This window comes from Entelurus aequoreus, linkage group LG07 (genome assembly GCF_033978785.1).
Source record: "Entelurus aequoreus isolate RoL-2023_Sb linkage group LG07, RoL_Eaeq_v1.1, whole genome shotgun sequence".
Classification (NCBI taxonomy): Eukaryota; Metazoa; Chordata; class Actinopteri; order Syngnathiformes; family Syngnathidae; genus Entelurus; species Entelurus aequoreus.
In genome coordinates, this window is record NC_084737.1 from 35,029,173 (window position 1) to 35,056,833 (window position 27,661).

Consider the following 27,661-nt stretch of genomic DNA (forward strand, 5'->3'; position numbering starts at 1 on the left):
ATGAAGCCACATAACTATAACTATAATCTCAAAACATTATGTAACTGGGGAAATAATGACATTTAAAAATGCATCTTTAAAAAATCTCCTTGTCATCGGTCCTTGCCTGTTGTCCTTTCTGGATCTATTATAATCAATAACATAATTTGTAATTAATATGATCTTACATTATTATTATTTACCTCACACTCTGAAGCTCCCCCTGGCACACATATCTCTTCCCATAGTGTATTACTGTTATCACTGCTAAAACCTATTTCAATTTTTTTTGTTTGTTAAGTCTCTCAAAATTCATTGCTTCAACTGCCTTACTACTCTATGTAAAATCATTCTCCTGATAAGACATTATAGCGCATGATTCAGTCGTGGTCAAAAGTTTACATACATTTGTAAAGAACATGTCATGGCTGTCTTGAGTTTCCAATAATTTCTACAACTCTTATTTTTTTGTGATAGAGTGATTGGAGCACATACTTGTTTGTCACAAAAAAACATTCATGAAGTTTGGTTCTTTTATGAATTTATTATGGGTCTACTGAAAATGTGGGTCAAAAGTATACATACAGCAATGTTAATATTTGGTTACATGTCCCTTGGCAAGTTTCACTGCAATAAGGCGCTTTTGGTAGCCATCCACAAGCTTCTGGCAAGCTTCTGGTTGAATTTTTGACCACTCCTCTTGACAAAATTGGTGCAGTTCAGCTAAATGTGTTGGTTTTCGGACAAAGAGTTGTTTCTTCAGCATTGTCCACATGTTCTCAATGGGGTTTAAGTCAGGACTTTGGGAAGGCCATTCTAAAACCTTAATTCTAGCCTGATTTAGCCATTCTTTACCACTTTTGACGTGTGTTTTGTCACAGCCCGGGCGCATGCCAATGCGCCTCATCTGTGCGCTCCGATGAGCGCACCTTCAAGAGCGCACTTCCAGGTGCGCGCCAGGCGCGTGTCAGTCCTGCTGCAGCTAGCGGCTGCAATAAATCACCAGGAATCAGCGCACCTGGTGTTGATTAGAGGACCGCCTTCATAAGCCTGTACAACCACCTCTCGCTCAACATTCTCGGTAACACACAACACTTCACAATTCACACACATAGTCGCGCACCATACACACTCTTGGATTTAGTCACACTCCATTTCCCTTGTTTATATATATTATTATTTTGTTATTTATATACTGTATATTTACATATATAAATAAACATAAAGCTAAATATATAAATGTTGTCTGTGCCGTTTCCTGCCCCTGTACACAACATGTTTGGGGTCATTGTCCTGTTGGAGCACCCAACTGCGCCCAAGACCCAACCTCCGGGCTGATGATTTTAGGTTGTCCTGAAGAATTTGGAGGTAATCCTTCTTTTTCATTTCTCCCATTTACTCTCTGTAAAGCACCAGTTCCATTGGCTGCAAAACAGGCCCAGAGCATAATACTACCACCACCTTGCTTGATGGTAGGAAAGGTGTTCCTGGGATTAAAGGCCTAACCTTTTCTCCTCCAAACATATTGATGGGTATTGTGGCCAAACAGCTCAATTTTTGTTTCATCTGACCACAGTACTTTCCTCCAGAAGGTCTTATCTTTGTCCATGTGATCAGCAGCAAACTTTAGACGAGCCTTAAGGTGTCGCTTCTGGAACAAGAGCTTCCTTCTTACATGGTAGCCTCTCAGTCCATGGCGATGCAAAACACGCTTGACTGTGGACATTGACACCTTTGTTCCAGCAGCTTCTAATTCATTGCAGACCTGCTTGTTGGTGGTTCCCGATTCACTCTTGATCATCCTGACCAATTTTCTCTCAGCAGCAGGTAATAGCTTGCGTTTTCTTCCTGATCGTGGCAGTGACAAAACTGTGCCATGCACTTTATACTTACGAACGATTGTCTGCACAGTTGCTCTTGGGGCCTTAAGCTGCTTTGAAATGGCTCCAAGTGACTTTCCTGACTTGTTCAAGTCAATTATTCGTTTTTTCAGATCTCTGCTGAGTTTCTTTGACTTTCCCATTGTCGCGTTTGTAACCGAGTCTAATGACTGCGCCACATGAGTCCTATTTAAATGTGCTCAGGGAAGTCAACAGGTGTCGTCAATCATAATCACTCACATGAACTTAAGAAGCCATGCCACAAAGCTAATTTGATTTGATTGTAACTTTTCTACATCACCAAAATTGATAATGTATGTTACTGTATGTATACTTTTTACCCAGCAGATTTGGTCACATTTTCAGTAACCCATAATAAATTCATAAAAGAACCAAACTTCATGAATGTTTTTTGTGACAAAACTAGTATGTGCTCCAATCACTCTACCAGCCTACTTCTTAATAGTGACGTGCGATACCACTGATTTTTTTCCTATTTGATACAATTCGATACCGATACCAATCTGATACCAATACTTGTGCAATTATACCTAATGTGTCTGGTAAAATTTAAAAAGTAGTATGTTTCAAGGGATGCTGCTCTTGGGGAATCATATTCAAACAATATAAAATCACAAGGCAAAACTAATGATGGGGTTATTCTGTACTGAACGCGTTATCTTATTTATATTCAACTCTGTATGTAGTGTCTTCAAATAGCCTACAATTAAAGGTTCCAGACACTTACTGTTTTAGAATACCGAACGACTCATTTCAATTGCCAGTCATTTTCTTAAATAAACAAAAAAAGTGTGTAAAGGTTGTTTTATTGCAATTGCTATGTATAATTTAACGACACCTATAGATTATGAATTATTTAGGAAACTTTACGTGAATACATTGACACTTTTTTGCCTATGTAAGATTGGTTTAGTAGTGTCATATACTCTTTAATATTTAATGTATGTATTTTTACATTAAACTTAGTTTAGGGAAACACAAAAAAAGGTTGGATAAAGTATTATTGTTTTTATCTAATTTTGTAATGCACACAATATCACCGATGTGCGGGCTGGTGTACCTAATATTGTGAACGGTGAATCTAATATACTGTATATTGTTTATGAAGTGTATTTCCGACCATAACTGATAAAAAAGAGCAGTGATGTTCGTCTTAATCTTAGAGGGTGGATTTTAAAAAGAGTTTAAAGACTCAAAAAAAAGGTTGTAAATGTGACTGTGGAGTAAATTGTTTATTCTAAATACATTTGCAAAATGTTTTAAAAAGAAAAAAACATTTTCACATTGATAGGCTATTGTGTGTAGAATTTTGAGGACAACAATGAATTAATTCCATTTTGGAATAAAGCTGTAACATAACAAAATGTAGAAAAAGTGAAGCGCTGTGAATACTTTCCGGACGCACTGTCGGTCCCCTTTAATTAAGTTTTAACTGAAAAAAAACCCAGCCTACTTCTTAGTAGTGACGTGCGATACCGCTGATTTTTTTTCCAATTCGATAAAATTCAGGCTAATATCGGCGATACCGATCCAATACCAATACTTGTGCAAATATACCTAATGTGTCTGGTGAAATTTAAAAGGTAGTACGTTTCAAGGGATGCTGCTCTTGGGGAATCATATTCAAACAATATAAAATCACAGGGCAAAACTAATGATAGCGTTATTCTGCACTGAACGCGTTATCTCAATTATATTCAACTCTGTATGTAGTGTCTCCAAATAGCCTACAATAAAAGGTTCCAGACACTTGCTGTTTTAGAATACTGAACGACTCATTTCAATTGCCAGTCATTTTCTTAAATGAACAAATAAAGTGTGCAAAGTCTGTTTTATTGCAATTGCTATGTATAATTTAACGACACCTATAGATTATGAATTATTTAGGAAACTTTGCCTGAATAAATTAAAACTTTTTTGCCTATGTAAGATTGGTTTAGTGTCATATACTCTTTATTATTTACTGTATGTATTTTTCCCCACCGATCCCTTTTCATTTAGACAAGAGCTCAATGATGTAATTATTTTGCAATGTGTTCCTGTAAATAGTACATTATCGGAAATAATTTAAGTATCAAAAGTATCAATATTTAAATTTAAGAATCGATATTAGAGCATAAAGATTTGGTATCGGCGGTATCGATATTTTACTATCGTTTCGCACATCACAACTTCTTAGCTTTGTGGTATTGGTGGCTATGGACTTCTTAAAAAACTGTTTGTTTCTTCTTATCATTATTGTACTTTATTACTATTTTCATTTTTCATTCTAGCAAATAAGTCAGGGTATTACAAGTACTACTAGCATGTGTATCCTGGTGACTATTGTTCACATGCTCACTATGACAAGAAGACCTTATGCTGTAAAATAATAGTCAGCCATTTTGGCTTGCGGGTGACCGTTTGTCTTTGTTCTCTTTGTAATGTTCTTATGTAGGCCCTTTCAAATTTTGTCTGTAGAATATGTTGCGGTCCAATAAAATAACAAGCTTTGGGCCACAAATGGGATGCACTTTGGACACCATTGATCTATGCTGTAGTTCAAGGAAGGCTGTTTACCTTGTAGAGAACATCGTCAGAACAAGGGTTGACCACTTGGACCACGATGTAGGCATGGAGGAAGTTAGAGGCGATCATATCTGGCACAAAGGGAGTGTTTTCTTCTTGGAACACAATGGCCACAATGTCATTCCCTATGTGCCTCTTTCTCTGCAACTGCAGTGCAAGACACAGACACAGCAAGATGATACCACTTGATGTGACTGATGAAATAATGAAAATATTACATTTATCAAAATGCCTGCAGAAAGGGATTAGTGGTATAGGGAGTAAAATAGTAGTGCTTTTTGCAACTAATGTTGTACTAATATTACTGTGCATACACATACTCATGTAAAGCTATAAATTATATTCATAGTGCATTATATTGTTTGCACTCTATATACCAGACTGAACATCAAGGTTGTGATTTTGTTGTAGTTTTTGTAGTCATTGTACCAATCTTATAGCAGACACCAGTAGGGAGTGCTGCAGAACAAGCTGAAGAACATGCACTAACATGTATTTCTGCCACGAACACCCCTTTTCTCATTCATGTTTCTCTAAAGCATCACAAGTGGTGCATAAGCATGAGCTGAATAATGTGTGTGCAAATTTATGAGACACAGTGGCGAGGGGGGTGGGGCTCTGTGCGCTTTAACACAGGGAATCAGCACAGCTGCAAACTTAACCTTTCCGGTGGAGGCCGGGTGCATAGGCGCCGATCTACATTTCTGCCAGTGGGTGCTCGGACGGGCGGTAAATCTGACGCTACTTTTCTGAGCATGCACGGTTTTTGCTTCTGTGGTGAGAAAGAATTTGCCATCAATCCCATGTGGGTGATCAGCATTATGATCGGCGCCTATGGCCGTGTGTGTAGGGCTGTCTTCAACTTATTTGTTAGATTCTGCTTATCGCCGACGATCAGTCAGATCTATGGTATTGTTGTTTAGAGAAATAAGCTGATAATGATATGTAGTAGTGTAGTAGTTTATACAATAATATATATATATATATATAAGGTCAGGAAAAAAACACAAGAGACTATATCATCCCTACAAGCCTGTTTCGCAGGTTTCCCTGGCCATTTTATATATATATATATATATACTTATATATATATATATATATATATATATATATATATATATATATATATATATACACAGTATATATATATATATAGACTGTGCAAAAGACCCCCTGAGACAGTCCAGAACATAGTAGCAGGCTGTAAGATGCTAGCTGGATCAGCGTACAATGGAGAGGCAAAACCAAGTGGCTGGGATAGTATACAGGGACATCTGCAACCAGTATGGAATAGAAGTACCCAAATCCCAATGGGCCATACCACATAAGGTGGCTGAGAGCAACAGGGCCAAGGTTCTGTGGGACTTCAGCTTCCAGACTGACAAACAGTTCCTGGCTAACCAACCGGATATAGTGGTGGTGGACAAAGAGCAGAAAAGGGTGGTGGTGATAGATGTGGCAATCCCAGCTGACGCCAACATCAGGAAGAAGGAACATGAGAAACTTGAGAAGTACCAAGGGTTGAAAGAGCAGCTGGAACGGATGTGGAAAGTCAATGCTAGCGTGGTCCCTGTGGTAGTGGGGGCGCTTGGGGCAGGAACCCCCAAACTGGGAAAGTGGCTCCATTAGAGCCCAGGAACAACATCTCAAGCCTCAGTCCAGAAGAGCGCAGTACTCGGAACAGCCAAGATACTGCGCAGAACCCTCAAACTCCCAGTCGTCTGGTAGAGGTAGAGGACCATAGCTTGAGGATGACACAGATACCACCCACCGGGGTGAGAAGGAGATTTTATATATATATATATATATATATATATATATATATATATATATATATATATATATATATATATATATATATATATATATATATATATATATACAGTATATATAAAGGTGTCAGTAGCATCACATGGATGTGCTTTAGCACTTGTATGTATGTGAATATTCTGAAGTTAATTCAAGCAATATAGTTTTTCATTTAAAGGGGAACTGCACTCTTTTTTGGAATGTTGTCCATGGTTCACAATCCTTATGAGAGGCAGAGGGCAAAAGTTGTTGTTTTTTTCCCCGCTTTCTAACATATGTAGTTGGACAAAATTGGAAATTAGGATGGTAGAAGTCAAGCGTTGCATTGTAACGGTGCATGCACCATACAAATGTGTGCTAGTATGATGGCATAGTACCTGCTGGGTGTCCCCCTCGGTGTAAGGCAGCTTTGTGGACACATGGAACATGACCTCTTTGTTGCGGTAGTTGCAGTAGATAGATTCTGTGCCAGTCTGGCCGTGAGTCACATCCAAGCCTCCACGGAAACTAGCACACACACACACACACACACACACACACGCATATTGGCATGTTTCTCCTCTGCAGCATCACTCTTGCTAGTCAGCACATAACACATCATGGCAATGCAGTGTGTAATTAGTGTCAATTTAGTCTTTACCCTTTAAAGTTGTGGAGCTCAATTTTGTCTCCAAGGAAGTCAAGGAATTCAACAAAGGCAGGACTTTCTTGGCTGTTGCCAAATAACTCTTCCTCTGAAGTCTGCAACCAGAACATGTGAAATAATATGTATTTAGCATCTGCACATGTACTGTACATTGTGACAAAATTAGTTTTGCTCTTTTTTTGTAGTCTGGCTTCCATTTTTCAACGGTCGATGCAATATAACGTTTAGAAAAACTCCTAGAATAACAATGAAAGCATTATTCACAAAATGACTGGGTCACATATAGGATTTGGAGGACTTTGTGTTTCTGTAAATTGTTAAAGGCGTAAAAAGCATAATGATAGGAACTTTTATGGGAGTCAAAACAAAATTCACAGGAATTAACTGAAATTTTGCAGAATTTCTTCAAACAATATCCGAATACCTGTTTGCTTATGACAAACAAAATCTCTAATGCGGTCTTTGTAAACAATCCCAATTGTAGCCAGTTATCTTATTTCTGATTAATTTCCAATATCGAAAGTGTCCAACTTGTCAAAAAATCTTCAGCTCAGCTCAACATGTTTCTACCACTTTGCAACCATATCTCTGACACTATGTGTGCATGTAGCCAAGGTCAAAAGCAAAATTATTGCTCTATTTTCTTTTCTTAGATTGATAAACATTCTGTGTGACTTTTGCAAACAAAATAAATGAAAAAAAGTACAACTACAACATATTTATGAACCGTCTCAATTGTCAACTGAGTTTATTCAAATGTTGGGGCTTATGTGTTGGGAGTAAGGATGGGTGCCGTTTACATCTTAACCAATACAAATTGGCATTTGAAATATGGTGTCGATGCTTAAACAGTGCCTGAGCCGGTAATTAAAAAACTGGAAAACATTAAAATAAAATAAAATAAAAAACTACAAAACATGCACATTTTTGGACAAAAACCCACAACACATTTTTTTTTATTCTTATGGAATTTAGTGACATTCAAATTGAACAGACTAGTAATTGAAATACCTAATTTCTATAAGTTAATTTGTAAATAAGTCATTAATTCCAAAATAATTAAGAAAATCACCAACAATTTGCAAATTAGAATTATTGCAGCAATATAGAACATAAAGAAAGTGCAAAAAACAACTTTTGTAATATCGATGCCCATATAATTCTGGGGATTTGTGAAAGCAAACGTGCTCGCCCTAACCATCAGTGGTGCAGAACAATGAAGTGCTAAGTTGTTGTTGAGGCTACTGGCTAGCCTAGCGCTGCAGCGTTATGAGGGCTGCTGTTTGCGTGTTAAGGCCAGTAATAGATTTAAAAAGAGAGTCAGACTCTGTGTACTTTTGTCAGGACACTACATTACTTACAAGAAGTTACTTGCATAATATCACCGCCAAGCACTTGTTGCAGGTTGCTGCAACTGCATTCCACTAGCACCGAAATAAAGTACGGTACTTTTTTTAGTACCTTATTTCGAAATTTTCTGTCTGGTTACTACCACTAACGTTGTCACCGGTGTCACTATGGGTATTGAGAGGTAAAGAAATGCTCTTGCAACAAACATCAACAATGTCCTAGCTCCTCGTTGGCCTTTGTGAAATGACCTTTGACTTATCCAGGCTTCTTGTTCATGTGCTCAAACCTGTGCAATCTTTTCAAGCTTGCAGTACTTCCCATATTGATGTTTCTATGTAAAGCTACAAGTGCACTTCCGGGCCCCACAGAGTAAACATAGGGTGGGTGAATTATTGAAAGTGGCTGCACTGACTACAATCCCAAATTAGGATGAATGAAATGAATGTTTCCTGGGGAAAACGGAAAAGAACTGTAGAATGTACCAGCTTCATCATTCCTGCATTGGGTGTGATTGATAATGATTAAACGTGTCCATATATCACTCACCTGCAGGGGTGAAACTCTCAATTCTAGACCCCCATAAACAAGACTCCTAAAAGACCCCCCATCCCACCCTAAACCCAAACGTCTCCACGCCATACACAACCACTTAATATGTTTACAAGCACTAAAAAACACTTTTTAGCACGTATTTGGTTAAAACCTTAATTAGGTTTCAACTTTTAAAAAATGGGAACAACATAGATTCAAACCCCCCCCCCCCCCCCCACAATGTTATTTGGGGGGGTTTAGAAAAAAAAGTGAGAATCTAATTAGTCATATACCCTGTCATTACTCATTTAAATATGTTATAAATCTGTCAAGATTCCCTTTACTTGAGAGTGTAAAATATAGGTTGGCTGACACATATAGGAATATCATCTGCGAATGATACAAATCATAATATTACATCATTATTTTTGTGATTTAATTTATAATTAGTGCATCTACTGGGGATTAGGCATTCCCTGTCTTTAAAAAACAGTGACAAGTCTGTTTCTTCAATCGAGGTTCTTTGAAGGCACCACAGTTATGGTCTATGGTATGTAGAAGTGAAACATGAACACAAACTTTTCATATGCTGCCACAAAAATATCTATTTTATTTTTACCTTTTGTCTATCACACAAGCGTTAGAAGTTAGGTTTGACTCAATCAAGGTAAAACAAACCATTTTGCAATTCTGTGCAGGTAAAACAAACCATTTTGCCATTCTGTGGTCAGAATAGACATTATTGGTGTCACGGCGCAAGCGCAATCCCTCATGTCATTTGCTGCAAGCGCAGCCAGCAGCTCCACTAGGAGCGCGCCGGGACACGCCCCTGCTCGCTCTTCCCGCGTCGCGGTCACACGCTTGCACGGCTGCAGACAATCAGCAATTTGCGCACCTGGGTCTGATGAGGGCAGACGGCATAAAGACCGGCGGACCCGAAGATCCAGTGCCGGAACGTAGTTCACTCTGTGTAGTAAGCATCCCGTCTCTGGCTTCCCTCTTCGTACCTGCTCTCTATGCTTTCCCTCTGCTCGTGTCTTATGTCCTTTGTGTACCCTGCAGTGTTCCCTCCGAATCCAGTGATCAAGCTGTGCGTCTTGACTTCCCTCCGGATTTTGGACCGCTTCCCTCGATCCTCGACCCCCACTCTCTCCAGCCCCCGACCTCTCGCTTGCCCATGGACTGTCTTCTTGCCTTGCCCCTCTTGACTTTTGAAGGATTCATCCAACACGCACAAACAACACCCACTGGTAATATTTATATTGTTAACTCTTCACATCGTCTTGTGCCATACACTTCTAGTAGCATACACACCCCAGTACATCATCAGCGTCAATAAATCTATTGAGCTGATTCTGGTCGTTGTGTCGTCACCTTCCCCCGCCGTACGTAACAATTGGTTTGATTCAAGCAATGGTATTATTGAACTGTTACTGCTATGTATGTTTTTATAACTTCCATATGGCAGAAAACAACACACACACACACACTTCGACGCCACTGCTCACCTGGCCAAACTTTTGATAAATGACCCCAAACTTGAAGTTGTTGCTTATGACGTGCTCATCGAAGGTCACTATAAGTCGTGAGGCCTTAAAGAAGAGAGCATCGAGAGTCGTGTGAGACTAAGAAGGAAGATACAACATGGATTCAAATAGAAACTTACTTTTGGATAAAGGACAGGGAAGAAGCGGTCAACGTTGACCTCTTCATAGGCAAGCTTGGTAGATAATCAGGACATGTCAGATGTGTTGTTATGTTACACAAACTCACATGTCAGCCTTAAAACTCACCTTGGCCATTTGGACCACATTGGGAAACTCAGTCAGACAGGAGATGGGGATCACATCATGGTAGGTCTTTTGTTTGGTCCTGGTAAAGTCATAAAACAATCAGGTTATGTGGTCATATAAAGTGATGCAACATTTCTCAGAACCAATGGGGCGGGAAAGAGATGTTCCAATACGGGGCCATTATCAAACTTCCCTACCCTTTCGCCTCTCGCTCCATCCCCACCCACTCACTGGCCTAAATAGTCCATCTGTTGTGGTATAGCTGGTGTTTACACTATCTCTAGCTATACAACTCTTGAGATAACACTCTGGTTATAGAGAATGTGTCTATGCACTCACTAGTTGGCATTTTGGCAGCTAATTCTGCATCTACTACTGGTGTTCTGACCAGTTGAACCCGGGCTTCTCTGCAGCACGTATGTTACCTAAGCATTAGTCGGAGATGCTCCTGGTCACCAATCACGTCGTACTTTAAAGAGAACACCAGATGTCCGAGGGCACTGTCCACTGAATAGTAATTAAAGTGTTCCTGAGGACACAGTGCAAAGATACAGCAATTACTATCTCATACACACACACATACACACACTTCTCTGCAAAAACTTTACTGTTTTACCCAAATTACATTTGTTCATATATGTATGAACAGGTGGCATTGTTTAATGTAGTTTCACTTGCATATGAAATGTGTATTAAGGCCATTTACAAGGCAATTTCTTATTCATGACATTAGTGTAATGAACACGATGTGATATTAATTTTGAAATCCTTCATGGGGGCAGTTATGCTAATTTCTGCAGGAAATTAAGCCGCTTCATTGTTAAAGCTGACCGTACAATGGCGCTGTATAACTGTGGTCTTTCGAGGCTCATCACGTCTTGTGCAAGCAGGGAATCCAGATTGCACTGACTGAGACACCATTCTCCCTATTTCAAACATGTGTACCAGCAAAATGACAATTGTTGCGTATTGTTGCTTTAAGTGGTCAGACAGCTGGCTCCCGCCATGGTCTGTTGATGTGAAAAATATGAAAGTGATGACAAAAGTGTCTGAGGTCTGTGGTTTGTAGGTGACAAACCTTAGCCAGGAAGTGTTTGCGGTAGAGCGTTGCTGTTGTGTTACATTCCAGCTTTGTGCGGCTGTCGGGGGACAAAGTCTGCAGCTCCTCCGAGTCCAGCGTGTTGCTTAGCTCATGATTTGTTCCCTCAATCCAGTAACCTCCAAATTGTGGCAGAAGAATGAGAGGGAAGGGGCTCTTCTTTCCCAAAACCTTCAAAAATTGAAAACATATTTTAACTATGTGTTACTAAGTCTAGTTAGCTGCAGTATGCATGATGACATCAACAGACCGAAATTAGTCTGGCAAGAATCTGACATATTTAGTACATTTTATTTTAAGATTAAAAGGCACCTATATATGATGACTTTAATCAATATTTAAAACACTTCCTTCTGGTCTAGATCAGTGGTTCTTAAACTTTTTTCACCAAGTACCTCCTCAGAAAACCCTTGGCTCTCCAAGTACCATCATAATGACCAGCATTGAAATACAGCAGCACAGTAGGCCTAAATATTCCTTAAAAACAAGGCAGAGGTTTTATTTAGCAATTCTTTTAAATATTTTTGGCCATTGTAATACACACAGTTTGAACAGTAACACTGTTTAAAGAAAATAAAACACTGTACTTTAATCAAGTGATTCTTTGGCGTACCACTAGATATAATCTGGGTCCACAAACCACAGTTTGACAATCGCTGGTCTCGATCATAGCTATTAGATATGCTCTGGTGTAAATGTTGGGTACATTTTGCTCCACAGTCACATGTATAAACTACTATCTGCAAGATGTTTGTTTGTGAAAAAAATTGGAAACCTACTACCCCAGGGGTGTCAAACTCATTTTAGATCGGGGGCCACATGGAAAAAAACCTACTCCCAAGTGGGCCGAACTGGTAAAATCACGGCACGATAACTTAAAAATAAAGACGAATTCAGATTGTTTTCTTTGTTTAAAAATAGAACAAGCACATTCTGAAAATGTACAAATCATAATGTTATTGTTTTTTTTTTTTACACTTACATGTTGCCGTTAATAGTATTCTATCTTTATTTGTCGTTATTTATACTTTCTGAATAAATTATGTGAAAATGTTCATCAGTCAACTCATTGGTGTTATTTTTCAATCTATTAAGATAAAAATAATAATACCTAAATCAAATTACAGGATGTTATTTATGTAGTTTGCTCATTTACCTCTACATCATGTGGTTTATTTTATTTTTTACATATGTAGCATCATCTACAAAGATACAAAGAATTGCTATTGCGACATCTAGTGGACACATAGTACAGCAGTTTCTTTCATTAAAAAATTTCGGCTAATTTTTACACTTAGCAAACTTATCCCGCGGGCCAGATGAAACAGGTTCGCAGGCCTGATCCGTCCCGCGCGCCGTACGTTTGACATCCTTGTTCTAACCTCTCCAAAAATATTATAATTTATCTTTTGAAAACGTACAACGTTTCAACATACATTTTGAAGATGCACATTACCACAGTTTATTTTTCCAAACACGGTCCAAAAAATCATAAACAGTAAATAGATTCACCCGGTCACAACATTAAGTACACCTGCCCACTCTCAGAACGATACAGATCTGCATTAAAAAGCTTCCTTTACCAACATTAATGTCAATACATGTTCCACAGCGGTGTTATTCTGCGCATACCAGGAGTAAATTAAAGAAATACCTTATCCTACCTATTCTTGTGGTTGCTCAAGCCAAATAGAATTGTCACAATTGTGCCGTCTGTTCTCGCTTATCCAATTTCCTAATGGTCTATTTTGACAAAACAGTCCCATGTAAAATGTTGTGGACCGATAAACACGGAAGTATTTATTCTATAGACATAAAGAACAGGATTATATGAGAATGGATAACATGTGACGCTCCAGGCATCAGCCATAGCATTCTCCCCCTCTGGCCAATAGCTTATACTAAATGTCCAAATAAGTACATCCACCTCATACTTGCCAACCTTGAGACCTCCAATATCGGGAGGTGGGGGGCGTGGTTGGGCGGGGGGCGTGGTTAGGGGCGTGGTTAAGAGGAGAGTATATTTACAGCTAGAATTCACCAACTCAAATATTTCATATATATATATATATATATATATATATATATATATATATATATATATATATAAATACTTGACTTTCAGTGAATTCTAGCTATATATATATATATATATTTATTTTATTATATATATATAAATAAAAGAAATACTTGAATTTTAGTGTTCATTTATTTACACATATACACACACACACACACACAACACTCATCTACTCATTGTTGTACTTGAAAGTACAATGCTTTGTTAAGGGTTGAATTGTCCATCCTCTTTCTATTCTCTGTCACTATTTTTCTAACCATGCTGAACACCCTTTCTGATGATGCATTGCTGTGTGGCATGCACACAAGTGCTTTCATCAAATGCACGAGAGTGTGGAATCTTCCATCTCTCCCTAGCATGGCCCAAAACCGGTCAATCCTTGCTTCCTGGGGAAGATCTTCCCTGGCAAGCAATTGGTACTCCAGTACTTGTACCCACTGCTGGTCAGGTCCAATCGCAGCTGCGGCAGACTTTTTTTGGGGGGGGCGTGGCCTCCAGCTCCGGCTGAATACCGGGAGTTTGTCGGGAGAAAATCTCTGTCGGGAGGTTGTCGGGAGAGGCGCTAAATATCGGGATTCTCCCGCTAAAAACGGGAGGGTTGGCAAGTCTGATACAGTGTGATGTCACAATGAGGTGGATCATACTTGCCAACCCTCCCGTTTTTAGCGGGAGAATCCCGATATTCAGCGCCTCTCCCGACAACCTCCCGACAGAGATTTTCTCCCGACAAACTCCCGGTATTCAGCCAGAGCTGGAGGCCACGCATTAGAGATGATTGTTGTGTGTGTGTGTGTGTGTGTGTGTGTGTGTGTGTGTGTGTGTGTGTGTGTGTGTGTGTGTGTGTATATGTGTAAATAAATGAACACTAAAATTCAAGTATTTCTTTTATTTATATATATAATAATATATATATATATATATATATATATATATATATATATATATATATATATATATATATATATATATATATATATATATATATATATATATATATATATATATATAGCTACAATTCACTGAAAGTCAAGTATTTATATATATATATATATATATATATATGAAATACTTGAGTTGGTGAATTCTAGCTGTAAATATACTCTCCTCTTAACCACGCCCCGCCCCAACCACGCCCCCAACCACACCCCGCCCACCCACCTTACCTCCGACCAAGCCCCCCCACCCACCTCCCGATATTGGAGGTCTCAAGGTTGGCAAGTATGCACTGTATCGACTGTTAAAAGAAAAATTCAGAGGCATCCAAAACAAGTGTAAGCTCACGCCCAAATGCATGAAGTGAATTTGACGCATTGGCATTGTTTAACACAAGTATCCAACATTGTAACATGTTAAGTCAAAAAAGTGGAAACTCTTCATAAATGGTAGAGGTTTACCAGAAAAGCTCTGTTCAAGTTTGCCATTTTTTTTATCCAGTTGTAGTCCAAAGTTGAAGTCAATATGTTCTTTATATTTTTCTATCCTCTAGATGTGGGGCTCGTACATGCACATGAATGCTAAAATCCTCTACTAATAAAAAGTAGGGTATAGGTCTAACTTATATCTTAAAAACTACAACATGGCTGACGGGGAGAAGACACAGTCGAATGGAGATGGGCCCGGAGGAGGGCTTCGACACGTAAATAAGACCGCTCACAAAACAGCGCATTTTAAAGAGACCGTCAGAATGTGGCTTGAAAATGGTCTGTAAAACATAATCTAAGACTTTGACCAAAGCACCACCATTACTTGTTATGTAAACAACAAATAAGTGTTTCAAATGTAGAAAAAAACATCTAAAACGACCCCTTTAAAGAAAATAAACCATTTTCAGAAATGCCCTCTATAATTAGGTAACATACAGTGTACATGCAGTACATATATTTTACAAAGAATGAATGCAAAAGATAGGCACCAGTGATGAAAGTGTTGCATCTTACCTCATGTACACTTGGGTAGGGAATATAGTCCTCCTCCGTCTGAAACCAATAGAAAGTAGAGCTTTTGCTCGTCATCAAAGATTCATATTGAAGTCAGCATTCATTGAAAAGAACACAACTAAATAGTGAATTCCTTATTCTTTAATGATGGTGGCCTACAAGGGTCACAACTAGGCGTGTCCGATCAAGGTTTTATGCTGCCGATTCCAATGTCGATCATCCATGAGTGAGATTGGCCAACACAAAACCGATACTAATCACATGTATGAATAGTACATCTTTGAATATTTTTATTTTAGTGCTATTGGCAGTTTAACAATATCCACAAAATATTTGAACTACTTGCTTATTGCATTATATTACATACATTTGAGCAAAACAAAGTAAAGTCATTATCTAATACTCTTTGAAATCATTTTGCCCTCAAAAGGGAATTATTACCTGAGTTTGTAAACATTAACAAAAACATATTTTGTCAAATAAAAATATCGATCTGATCATGTACTGAAATCACCGTTGGTATCAACACCACCAATCTATGGATTGCTCCGCCCTCCTCCCGTGTTGTGCACTAACTGTGACAATGCTGACACACCAACAGTTGTTGTTATATTATCCTCTCTAACTCTTATTAATCGACCTGTTAATGTCCTGTTAATAGCTGTTTGCTTTTTTGCTGTAACATGCTTCCATTTGTACTTGTTTAACTGTATTAAAGGTGCCATATGTAATAATTTAATGTCAAGTCATCATTAAATGGCCCTAATATGTCAAAAGGCATTAATAAATCATGTTCTTTTTGAATACCTTTATAACTGATAACAGTAGTTCAGCCGGGATATGCTCATTTCAAAATTAGATTTACAGACCCGAAATCTTGTTATTGTTTTCATTTCGATGTCCGCCCTCCACCGTTTGACCAATTAGAAAGTCCGTGAGTGTGTCCCATCCAGGTTGCCAGTTATGCACCGCCACCTTCGTCTGGCTACTGCCACTGGTAAAGTTACTAAACATGTCAGACCTTAGTAAATCTAAAAGGTGTCGTTACGATTCTCAACTTATTCATGACAAAGCCTGGAACAAAACAAGGATTTGTATCAGGGATGCCTTTGAAGGATAGAGACAATTGAAGGCGCAGAAGATTTTTTCATCTGACGCCAAATTTGCTAATTTCCTCCTTGATAGGTAAGTCAGGCATTTACATTTTCCTATTACTTGTAATAAATGGAAATGGACATTTCGTATGTAAACTATATTGTCCAATACAGAATATGACCAACGAATGCTTAGCATGCTAGCCCGGTCAATGACACATCGACATACAGGCTAACGGGGGAAATATATGCCCGTTAGCCTGTATGTCGATGTGTCATCCAATTGACAGGGAAAAGCATATTTTCGACAAATAAAACCAATGTGGATATGGGTAATGTCAGTGCCTAATTCGTTCTCAATATGCAGATATATTGAGGAAAGGGGGTTCCAACATTAGCACGGTTAATTGCGGTTTCTGGTGCTGTATGTCATTCAGGCACATATGTTGTGTCTTAAAGTCGTTGTGTTATGGCTTCACATTGTTGTGTTGTGGCATTATGTTGTTGTGTTGTGGCATTTGCAATTGTCATTCATGACCTTTCTAAGCCACCGCATTTCACCCATTGCATATTTCATTTGTTTTGTACGGTGGCCTGGAAGTGCAAAACACTTACATTTCATGAAAAAAATTACAATGACAAAAATGTATTTACAGAAGACAAGAAAACTTACAATTACACAAACCAAATTAAAAACAGGACAAAGCAACTTACAAGTATGCAAACCGAATTAATTTGTTTCACAAAATGTAAAAGTGTTTTGCACTTGCAGGCCGCTGTAATGTTGGTTTGCTGTATTGCTGAAAAGCTTGCAAAATATTTTCAAATTAAAGGTTAGTATTAGTAATAGTTGCTTTGGTGTCATATCAGAGAATGATGGATTGGAACGACTTTAAGATAAATGACTACAAGGTGTTATAGTATGCAAAGGATAGGGTACTGTATAGCGAAGCAGCCATGAGGCTACAGCCGCAAGGTATGATTAATATTGTGTTGTCTACATGGGGAGTCATACCTTGAGTGGAGGTGGAAAGGTGCATCTCTGCTCATCCATCCTGTTACCCTGTGAGAGGAGAGGTGGAATAAAGAAAATAAACAGCGGGAGGGACACGAGAGGCAATAGTCATTTAGTAACCAAAATTCAAGCAGAGAAGCAAAATGGAAAATAACACCGGGAAAAGAATGACAAAGTGTTTTTTATTGTCTCCCAAAGATGCACAGCAGACAACAAAGCCAATTCAAAGATGGACATATGGGAGCACACAGACAGCGAGAGAGAGAGAGTTTAAGGATTTAAGAGCAAACGTCTTAGTGGCACAACATAGGGGAATTGTAGTTAGTGAGGCCAAGGGGATTAAAAAGATGCAGAGATAAGTGACTCCTCCACACAGAGGCATCTGTTGGATGTGTGAAACGGGGGGAATAAAAAGCAGGAACAAATTAGGAAGACCACAACTACCTGTGCAATTAATCATCAACTATACTACCGGTACTAGGGACTATTTGATTGCAAGAAATGTGTCAGAAAATGTAGTTTCTGAAATTGCACACATACTGAGAGATGCTGATGTGTAATTAATGTGTCTTACTACAAATATAAATATTGTATGAATCCCAACACAACATACCAATATGTGAGAAACAGTTACACCATTCCGAAGCACAACCACAATAATAACATGTAGCCTGCCTCTTAAAATTGAGTCTTGTGATATTTCTAAAGAGAAAATATATAATATCGTTATATATATTGCAATATTGTGCACCTGCATTATATGCTAAGTGATTGTCTAATTCCCATAAGTGAAGGTGCAGTCTTAGTTTTATAAAAATGCCAATGTCTTCAATTATGTTCAGGTTCACCAAACATGAAAGAAAGAGAGTTTATTCAATTATTCAAATTGTTTCTAATTGTCAAGGTATGAATTGCTGACAGACACACACAAAATAAATATACGCTACATTCTTATTTTTGCTTGCCATGTCCCAGATTGTTTGATTACTGTAAAACAAACATCCCTTGGAAGTCATCAGAGACCAGGGGGGCGTTTGTGAGGTGAGATAACAAGCTTACTGCAGACTTACAGACAGAAAGTTAATAAAGAGCATTGAGGCATGAATATATTCTACATCAAAAACAATTCAGGAAGGATTAGAGACGACACATGCTGCCGCTGTGTTAGTTGTTAGGGTGATTTTAAAAAATGTAGCAATGGACACGTCCCCTTACCTGCATCTTTTCAATCATTTCAAATAAATCTGCAGTCTGGGGGGAAGAGAATGAGAGGAAATGTTGAGATATTTGGTTGAGTGTTGAGTTTATTTTTTTGCTTTTCTGATGAGAATCCAACATGTTGAACTCTGTTGGCGTGGAGCATCACTGAAATGCGACCAGCAGACAGTCAGCCGAACACTGAACACTCCAGCTTTGCTCAAATGATTGCTACACTCAGACTGCAGAAATCAGCACTGGCACTGCAGGATTATTTCACTTTACGCTGAGATGTGTTTCCTTGGTCGTATAACCCCACATAAATCAAAATGCAAAAACATAAATGTAATGAATAAAATGAATACAAAATATACATTATGCATCTGCAGGATGTATACACATAAAGCCTTTTGAAGTCATCACTGCTTAGCAGTGAGAAAAATTGGTTGACCACTGAGTCACCTCAAGCATCCAAGATCAGAGATCACAAAATTCCCGCTAAGACATGGTCAAACCATTGGTTGAAAATTGGGCCGAGCAGGCTGCTGACAATGAGCCTGATTGACCTTGGCTACTATCTTGGGTCAACTGTTACAGTATGACTGATGGAGCAGCAGTAAAATAGTTTAAAAGGACTTTGAGAACCATAGGGTGTCCTGCTGAAAGCCACTGTAGAGTAAGTACTTTATAGTAAGTACTGTAGAGGAAGAACTGTATACCAAGTACAACAAAAGGTACTTTATGTCCCCTCGCCCTTCGTGCATGACCAATGAATGTGAATGTACAGGTACAGACAATTAAAAACAAAATTATTAAACATTTTATCACTCAAAGTGGTATAAAACAGCTGAAAATGACATAAAGTGTCAAGCCAAAGATCTCCTATTATCCAAAATTGACTGTTTAATGATATGACAGTACTATGAGCCTGATCTACTAAGAGCCAAATACCATGCACTAAACAGCATGCAGTTGTGTGTACAATTAGTAGGCATGTTGTGTGTAATCTACTAAGGTGCATGTAAATAGAATTTCCCCTTAAAGTAAAAAATACATCTCCTTTTTCTACAAACGTAAAACAGATTACATGGTCGCACTGTACGTTATACAGAACATTTCTGTTACAAGCACTGGCCATTCATTACAGGTTCATTTAAGAGGACCTTGAAGACCTATCAAAGTTCTGGTTAAAAACCTATCCATAGTCTATGATCTAGAATTGTTCGTTATCAAAGGTTTTGATACTTTTGGTCCTAATCCAGAAAAGAGTCTGTTTTGTCTATTTTGCAATACTATTCATTCTCGAATGGCCTTATGAGGATCACGCCTGACAAAAATGTGCCTTTATACTGCACATGCATTTGCCTTTACATGTTAAAGTTAGTACAGCCCAGTCAAACCGGTTGCTTCTGCAGTGTCATCAGCCTGATTTCACTTAAAGGTTCCTGGGACTGCTGCTGTGCAAACGCAAAGAAAAATAGCAGGCGGGTCTAGTGTCATGAATAGCGCTTCTAAAGACTGTACTGTATGTGGTAATGTTTTATTGTAGTACAGAGCTGGGCAAATATTTAGACTTGGGGGCCACATTGAGAGAAAAAATGTGTCTGGGGGGCCAATGTGTATGTGTGTATAAATTATATAAATCAATCAATCAATCAATCAATCAATGTTTATTTATATAGCCCTAAATCACAAGTGTCTCAAAGGGCTGCACAAGCCACAACGACATCCTCGGTACAGAGCCCACATACGGGCAAGGAAAAACTCACCCCAGTGGGACGTCGATGTGAATGACTATGAGAAACCTTGGAGCGGACTGCATATGTGGGTAACCCCCCCCCCCCCCCCCCTCTAGGGGAGACCGAAAGCAATGGATGTCGAGTGGGTCTGACATAATATTGTGAAAGTCCAGTCCACAGTGGATCCAACACATCAGCGAGAGTCCAGTCCATAGTGGGGCCAGCACATTAGTTCCTTTTTTTCAGCAACACTAATACCAAAAGTCACAATGTTCGATAGAATTCTAAAAATGTTATGACAGACCACCTCAAAAAAACAGAATGGAATTTTCCAGTTTTTTACTGAATGGGACACCCAAAATGCACATTAAAATAAAGAAAGGGGGATTTACAAAATTAACTATGAACAATAAAACACTGAGTATTAACAACATATGAATATCGCTCTTCCATATTTTAAAATCAAGCAAAACACAACGAAAATGTAACAAACAGCAAAATATGAATGCAAAGGGTAATAAACACCTACAATATGATATATTATCACTTTTATGCAGAAATTATGTTCCTGACACATGCATTTCGGGCTGGCTGCTCTGAAAACAAACCCTACCCACTCTGCTTTGTTCCTCGTCTGAGCTGCTGTACCGTAATAACTTGTATAACACTCAAAAGTGCAGATTTCAACCATTGAAAAACTTTCTATAGTTCAAGACTTACGGTAATTTAAAAACAGCACTACACATCATAAAAGTGGCTACAGTTTTGATGTTAAAGGTCTAAAAAAATTATGTAAAACGTCCGGCAGGCCGGATTAAAAATTTTAATGGGCCGCATGTGGCCCGTGGGCCGTATTTTGCCCAGATCTGCTGTAGTAGATGGTCCTGAGCAACGTCAATGTACACATTTTCCCCTCCAAACAAGCGGTAGAAAATGGATGGATGGATGGAAATACGATTTATTTTTTAAGTCTCTAATAGCATAATTTCTCATTTCACATCTGTCAACATGAGTTCATCATCACCTTTGAGAAGGTTTTCTGACAGTGTGGACATTTGGAAAAAAAAGTTCTTACCCTTCGATTACATTTTGTGTAAACTGAGCATTTTGTTTTGTATCATCTTGTTTTGTACTCGATCTTATTTTTTTCTCTTTTAATTCCGTACACTTACTGTAAAGTATAAAAAACTGACCTAATATTGTCGGTTTATTAACATGGCATCAATGTGGAAATACTGTACACCACGACCCCATACGTCATCAACCTAATATGAATACAATTGTGATGATGTTTTTTTGTTTTATTAGTTTCTGTATTATTTCCTGTAAAGCGCTCTTATTTTTGTGTCCACTTCCTGTTTGCCTCCACCACGTCTCTAATCTGAGCACTGGCTCCCTCATCTATGCCTGGTCGACAATCAGGATGCTTCTTCTGGACTGGACTGGATCATTTTGCTTTGTTTGCCTTGTGCTTAACATGTGCGGAGCTTTCCTCATGCTTCCTGTGCACTTCCCTGATAAAAGGGTTTATACTCGCACTTTGCCTGCTGTTTGTGCATCCTGGGTTCCAGACTAACAACACTATATCGAAATATTACAACATTACCCTGAACTTTGAGATGTTGTGGGGAAATTCAAATTACAGAGGGCTATGGGACCTTTTTAGTCACCAGCAGAGGTGTGGACTCGAGTCACATGACTTGGACTCGAGTCAGACTCGAGTCATGAATTTGATGACTTCAGACTCGACTTGACAAAATGTAAAGAGACTTGCAACTCGACTTAGACTTTAACATCAATGACTTGTGACTTCACTTGGACTTGAGCCTTTTGACTTGACATGACTTGCTACTTTCCCCAAAACCCAAAGATTAAAAAGTTATTCAGCGCTCCGTAGCTTTCATTTTGTACGTGTCTGTCTATCTATCAGCGTGTGTGCTGCCTGTCAGCGTGTGTGCTCGCAGTACAACAGCCAATCAAATTAGATCTACGTTGTTTTCATCGCACAGCATTCAGCCAATCAAATTGCAGGACAACCAATGAACAAGAGTTGTCAAACAACGCGCCAGTAAGAAAGATTTATACCAAAGTTGGCTTCGTTCGGGTATAAAAACTACGACTTGGTCAACAAAAAACGAGTTGCAGTATGCTAAACATGCAGTTCGAATATTACAGACTGAGACGCAACAACTTCTAACTTCGTTCGACATTTGAAGTTGCACACAGAACGGTAAGTTTTGAATGTAAGCTAACGTTTATTGGCTAAGTACGTGACTTTTATTTGCTGTGTGGTTAAATGAGTGAGGCTGTATACTCACTGCTAACGTTATAACCATAGACATCTTATAAGGGTACGCAGCATGGAGCGCTACTGCCGACTGGCGCAGATGAGACGCGGGGCCGCCATCTTGGAGTGGTGATCAGCTCCACTCAGTGCAATTCATTTGGCAGGAGCAATGAACTGTCAGCACAATTTAAATCATTTTACCTCACTGAATACCACTGATTTTCACGCGGTTTTTTGTCATACGTGTAGCTATGATAAAGGACACATGTTTTGGCGTGTTTTATTATTCATAGTTTGCTTAACAGTAACAGAATAATCTTATATGCTATAAGTGACCAGACGTCCGAGATCAAAACTGGGAATATAATCCCAGAGAGGGGGGAAAAAATGGTCAGCTATTTTTAAATTGACGAAAAAATATGATTAGGTTATATATACATGTGTATATCCTACATAAACAATGTATGAATACATTAGATATCTATATATCTTATAGACTGTATCTCTGTTGCTGCAGCAGCAGAGAGTTTATTCTGTCTTGACACTTTGTATTGATATTTTGTATTACATTCTTCCCTTAAATTATCATGTTTACAGTCATTGTTTTATATGTATTTTTTATGTATGTCGCTTTGGATAAAAGCGTCTGCCAAATACTTAAACATAAACATATATAAACACCTGAAAGTCTTTATATCAGCTAAAACCACCAATCTGTTTCTCTGAATTCGTAATAAAACCAAATTCTGTCTTACCCAATAATGTTAGTATTTGAATATTGTTACTTGAAGACTTATTCCTGGTTACAATTATACTGTTAAGAAAGTATTGTCTTATATTTTGCCTAAAATGAGAATGCATCATAATCAGTGGCGGCTGGTGAATTTTGTTTTAGGTGGGGCTGAAAGTTTGTAAATCAAACCCCTGTCGGGGGGTCATCCTCCCCCAGAAGATTACTTTGTGATGTTCACATATAAATATTGAAGATCTTTGCTCCTTCTCAACTCTGTGCTAATATTCTTTTCACAAAACAAACCAATAATACGTTAATGTCAAATCTTACTTGTGAAAAGTAGTCCCCCAATTCCTATTTTCAACAGTCCGCTCATTTGAGCAAGAAAACGCTGAACACCATCTTTGTTTTCTACCTGTCAACTGTCAGTTTAGGCTGCTCGCCGGCTCCTCATCACCACTTCAAGATGGCGGCCAAATTGCTCGCGTCACAGCAGCCAATGCTGCGTCTACATATAAGATGTCTATGGTTATAACGTCATTGCAAACACGGCAATATGTTGCGTCCACTGCAGTTCGCTACCTTATTCATACTTTTTGTCAAGTGATTTTTTTTAAGCAGGGTTGCATGAGGTACCTATCCATAACGTTACGTTAGTCAATGTATCACACACAGTAACGTAACGTTAGACGGCGGTCAGCAGCACCGCATACTTTAGCCACCTACAAAAAGACAAACGTAGTCAAGTAAAGGTCAGTTAAAATGTATACTATATTAAGAATATGTGTACATATTGCATAGGGCCCTGACATCTAAAAAGTACAACTCTGTTCATTGTTATGTTCATGTATTTGTTATGTTTTTCATGTGTACGCACACATTAACACACATACAGTATGAGATGAGATCAATGAGATAAGGTAAGAACAGGATAGAAACTGCTGTGGAACTAGTTACAATGCAATATGCCATGGAAATACAATGTTAACACTTTTGTGCAAATAAGTACAGTTGCACTTGTTTTTTCAAATGTGTTTATTCTGTAAAGGAATGAGTTAAATGTTTAAAATGACTAGTTAATAGTGCTATTATGAAGTGCAATGTCAGCACTATTTTTTTTCCTGCAATTTCAAATGCACTTGTTTTAATAAATAAATACAGCGTTTTACAAGCATAAACAATCTGTGTAAATATATTAGTCTGTGGTTAAAAGGACTTGAAAGGACTCGAAACTCAAAATGCAGGACTTGGGACTTGACTTGAGACTTTCCAGTCTTGACTTTGGACTTGACTCGGGACTTGCCTGTCTTGACTCGGGACTTGACTCGAGACTTGAGGGCAAAGACTTGAGACTTACTTGTGACTCGCAAAACAATGACTTGGTCCCACCTCTGGTCACCAGGAATTAAACGTTTCTGGACATTTGGGAAAGGATCTGTAAAGTCAAAACTTACGTTTATGTCTCTATCTTTTCCATGATGTTTACCAAACAAATACCATTGTCGGGTCTTCCATGTAGCACCAGTCAGACACTTGAAGCCGAAACACACCTGTCCGATTACTGTCCAAACGGTCACATGCGCCACCTGACTGCTTTGCAGGCGAGGCTGAGCTCCAGCAGTCCATTTGGAGTGAAAGCAGGTCAGTTTAGCCAGTAAGAATGTTTGTGTACAGAGTGATTGTGTGCTCCCTTTCAGTGTGAGTACACATAAAGTTCTCCACCATGTGCAAACAATAGTCTGCCACAACCCCTTAAGGTAAATAAATGTGGAGCCATGTGAACCGGGGATTAAAGTTAGAGCGGATACACCTCACTTTAGGACCGGAGCTTTAGCACTAAAGTGCATCATCAATATAAACACCTTACTTTGACACATCTTCTGCCTGAGATCAAATCAGCAAATGTGAACGGCAACTATTCACCTCTCCCTGGGCATCTGGTGACATCATCTATGCGGCAAGCTTGGAAATAAAGATACTTACATTTCTGGGTTTGTTCCAGTGAGCCCTCGTCACCACTGCAGCAGTGATGCTGTGATTGTTGGCCATTTCTCCGCAGAGAAAAATTCCAGCAGATGCCTCAACTTAATAGACATTAACAGGTGTGCTCTGAACTCTCTCTGAGAGCATAACCGTGTCTTGCCTTGTTAATGACTGCGCTGGATAATGCATCAAATCAGCAAAGGGTCCACACTCTCTTCTTGTGTGTGCTCTAAACAAACAGTTGGATCTCAGGTTGCAAGCAAAGGCGGTGCTGTAGAAGTTGAAGGTGTTTCATCTGAACTGCTGATCCTTTTTTGGCACAGAAACAAATCTAATTCACATGGTGAGCCACACCACTCTTAAATTGAGCACTGACACCCAATCTGCTCCAGGGGTGGAGCTACTCTACTATCATAAAACCTTGCATTTCCAGTTGAGTTTTTATTGTCTGATATGCAGTGCTTATTTCCAATTTCTCAGTAATCAAAAAGATGATATTGATTTATTTTACCCAGCAACGTCAACAGGAAAATGCTTTGATATTATTAATGTACTTGCTGATTTAATGTTATATAGCTGGTTACTTTCTGTTGGAACATGGTTTTATCCACACTCCTGTTAAAATGTGATACACACAGTTTTTTGTTATTTAGAAACTTTACACTAGTTTTGAGTGATACTACAAATTTGGGTATGGATCCAATACCAAATTGTTACAAGGGCAATATCGGCAGTGTTGGGACTAACGCGTTACAAAGTAACGCGTAACTATAACACTGTTATTTTCGGTGGTAACTAGTAATCTAACGCGTTATTTTTTATATTCAGTAACTCAGTTACTGTTACTACATGATGCGTTACAGCGTCATTTTACGTTATTTTTTATGTAGTATCGGCTAGAAACATAAGATCTGAGTGTGTTTTATTGGAGCGCTGCGGTATCGTCCTTCTGTGTCACAAGGAAAAGAAAAGGCGTGCTTTGTGTGGGTGGGGGCCGGGTGGGCGCTCCCAGACCGTAGCTGAGGTGCACAGGGGAGATGTTCCTCCAGGGCTTCGGGGCTAAAAATCTTCACTTTACCCGGAAGTGGGTCTTTACAGCTGAGGGTGAATGACGAGGCCGGCGGTTTGTTGCAACTTTGTGACTTTATTGGACGCAGCCATCCACCAAGCTAGAGCACCTGCACGCACTCACTGTTGCCGCTCCCTCACCTCTCTTGCCCACTCACTCACTGACGTCACTCACCTCACATGCTGTCATATGTTAAAGAGCCACACACATACGCTACTCTCAACTAACAAGACATCATGGCGAAGCCAGAAGTCGAGTTTCTTAACATGGAGACATTCTCAATACTTGTCTTTTGTCGAGCACAAAGAAAATAACATTTTAGTTAAATGTAAGTTGTGTCTTGGAACAAAGATCCTATCTACTTAAAGTTAAAGTTAAAGTGCCATTATGTTGCAGCTATTTAAAATACTTTTGTCAATTTGTTCTGGCCTGAAATAAATTGGCCCTTTGAAACATATCTTTGTCTTTGTGTGTTGTATGTAGACCACATTGCTTTCTGAGTTCAGTGATGCAAATGCATGTCAAGTTGATCAACAGATTGTATTATTCTCCAGTGCAATAACAGTACTGAAATGAAGGCTAAAAGGGCATTAATGGGAGCCTTAAAAAAAAAAATAAGAAAAAAATAAGTAACTAAATAGTTACTTTTCACAGTAACGCATTTTAATTTTTGGTGTAAGTAACTGAGTTAGTAACTGAGTTACTTTTGAAATAAAGTAACTAGTAACTGTAACTAGTTACTGGTTTTCAGTAACTAACCCAACACTGAGTATCGGTCACACCCATAGGCGCCGATTCTGTGGGTGCTTCAGGGCCCGAGAACCCACGGACAATGCCGAGCAACCACGTGG

At 38.8% G+C, this 27,661-nt stretch overlaps 1 protein-coding gene across 12 annotated transcripts in view; it reads right to left on the reverse strand.

Moving 5' to 3' along the window:
* rap1gapa (RAP1 GTPase activating protein a) overlaps positions 1 to 27,661 on the reverse strand; it is a 150,180-nt gene that overhangs the window by 22,994 nt on the left and 99,525 nt on the right. For 10 of the 12 annotated variants that reach the window (XM_062053337.1, XM_062053347.1, XM_062053340.1 and 7 more), the window contains 11 exons: positions 19,018 to 19,053; positions 17,803 to 17,850; positions 15,694 to 15,732; positions 11,656 to 11,847; positions 11,003 to 11,106; positions 10,578 to 10,656; positions 10,451 to 10,504; positions 10,293 to 10,376; positions 6,898 to 6,998; positions 6,635 to 6,764; positions 4,440 to 4,595 (listed from right to left, as the gene is read on the reverse strand). In XM_062053337.1, coding sequence (XP_061909321.1) covers positions 4,440 to 4,595; positions 6,635 to 6,764; positions 6,898 to 6,998; positions 10,293 to 10,376; positions 10,451 to 10,504; positions 10,578 to 10,656; positions 11,003 to 11,106; positions 11,656 to 11,847; positions 15,694 to 15,732; positions 17,803 to 17,850; positions 19,018 to 19,053 — 1,023 coding nt within the window. Of the gene's footprint in view, positions 1 to 4,439; positions 4,596 to 6,634; positions 6,765 to 6,897; positions 6,999 to 10,292; positions 10,377 to 10,450; positions 10,505 to 10,577; positions 10,657 to 11,002; positions 11,107 to 11,655; positions 11,848 to 15,693; positions 15,733 to 17,802; positions 17,851 to 19,017; positions 19,054 to 25,741; positions 26,670 to 27,661 lie in introns of those variants that run through there. The other 2 variants (XM_062053342.1, XM_062053338.1) reach the window with 2 other exon arrangements.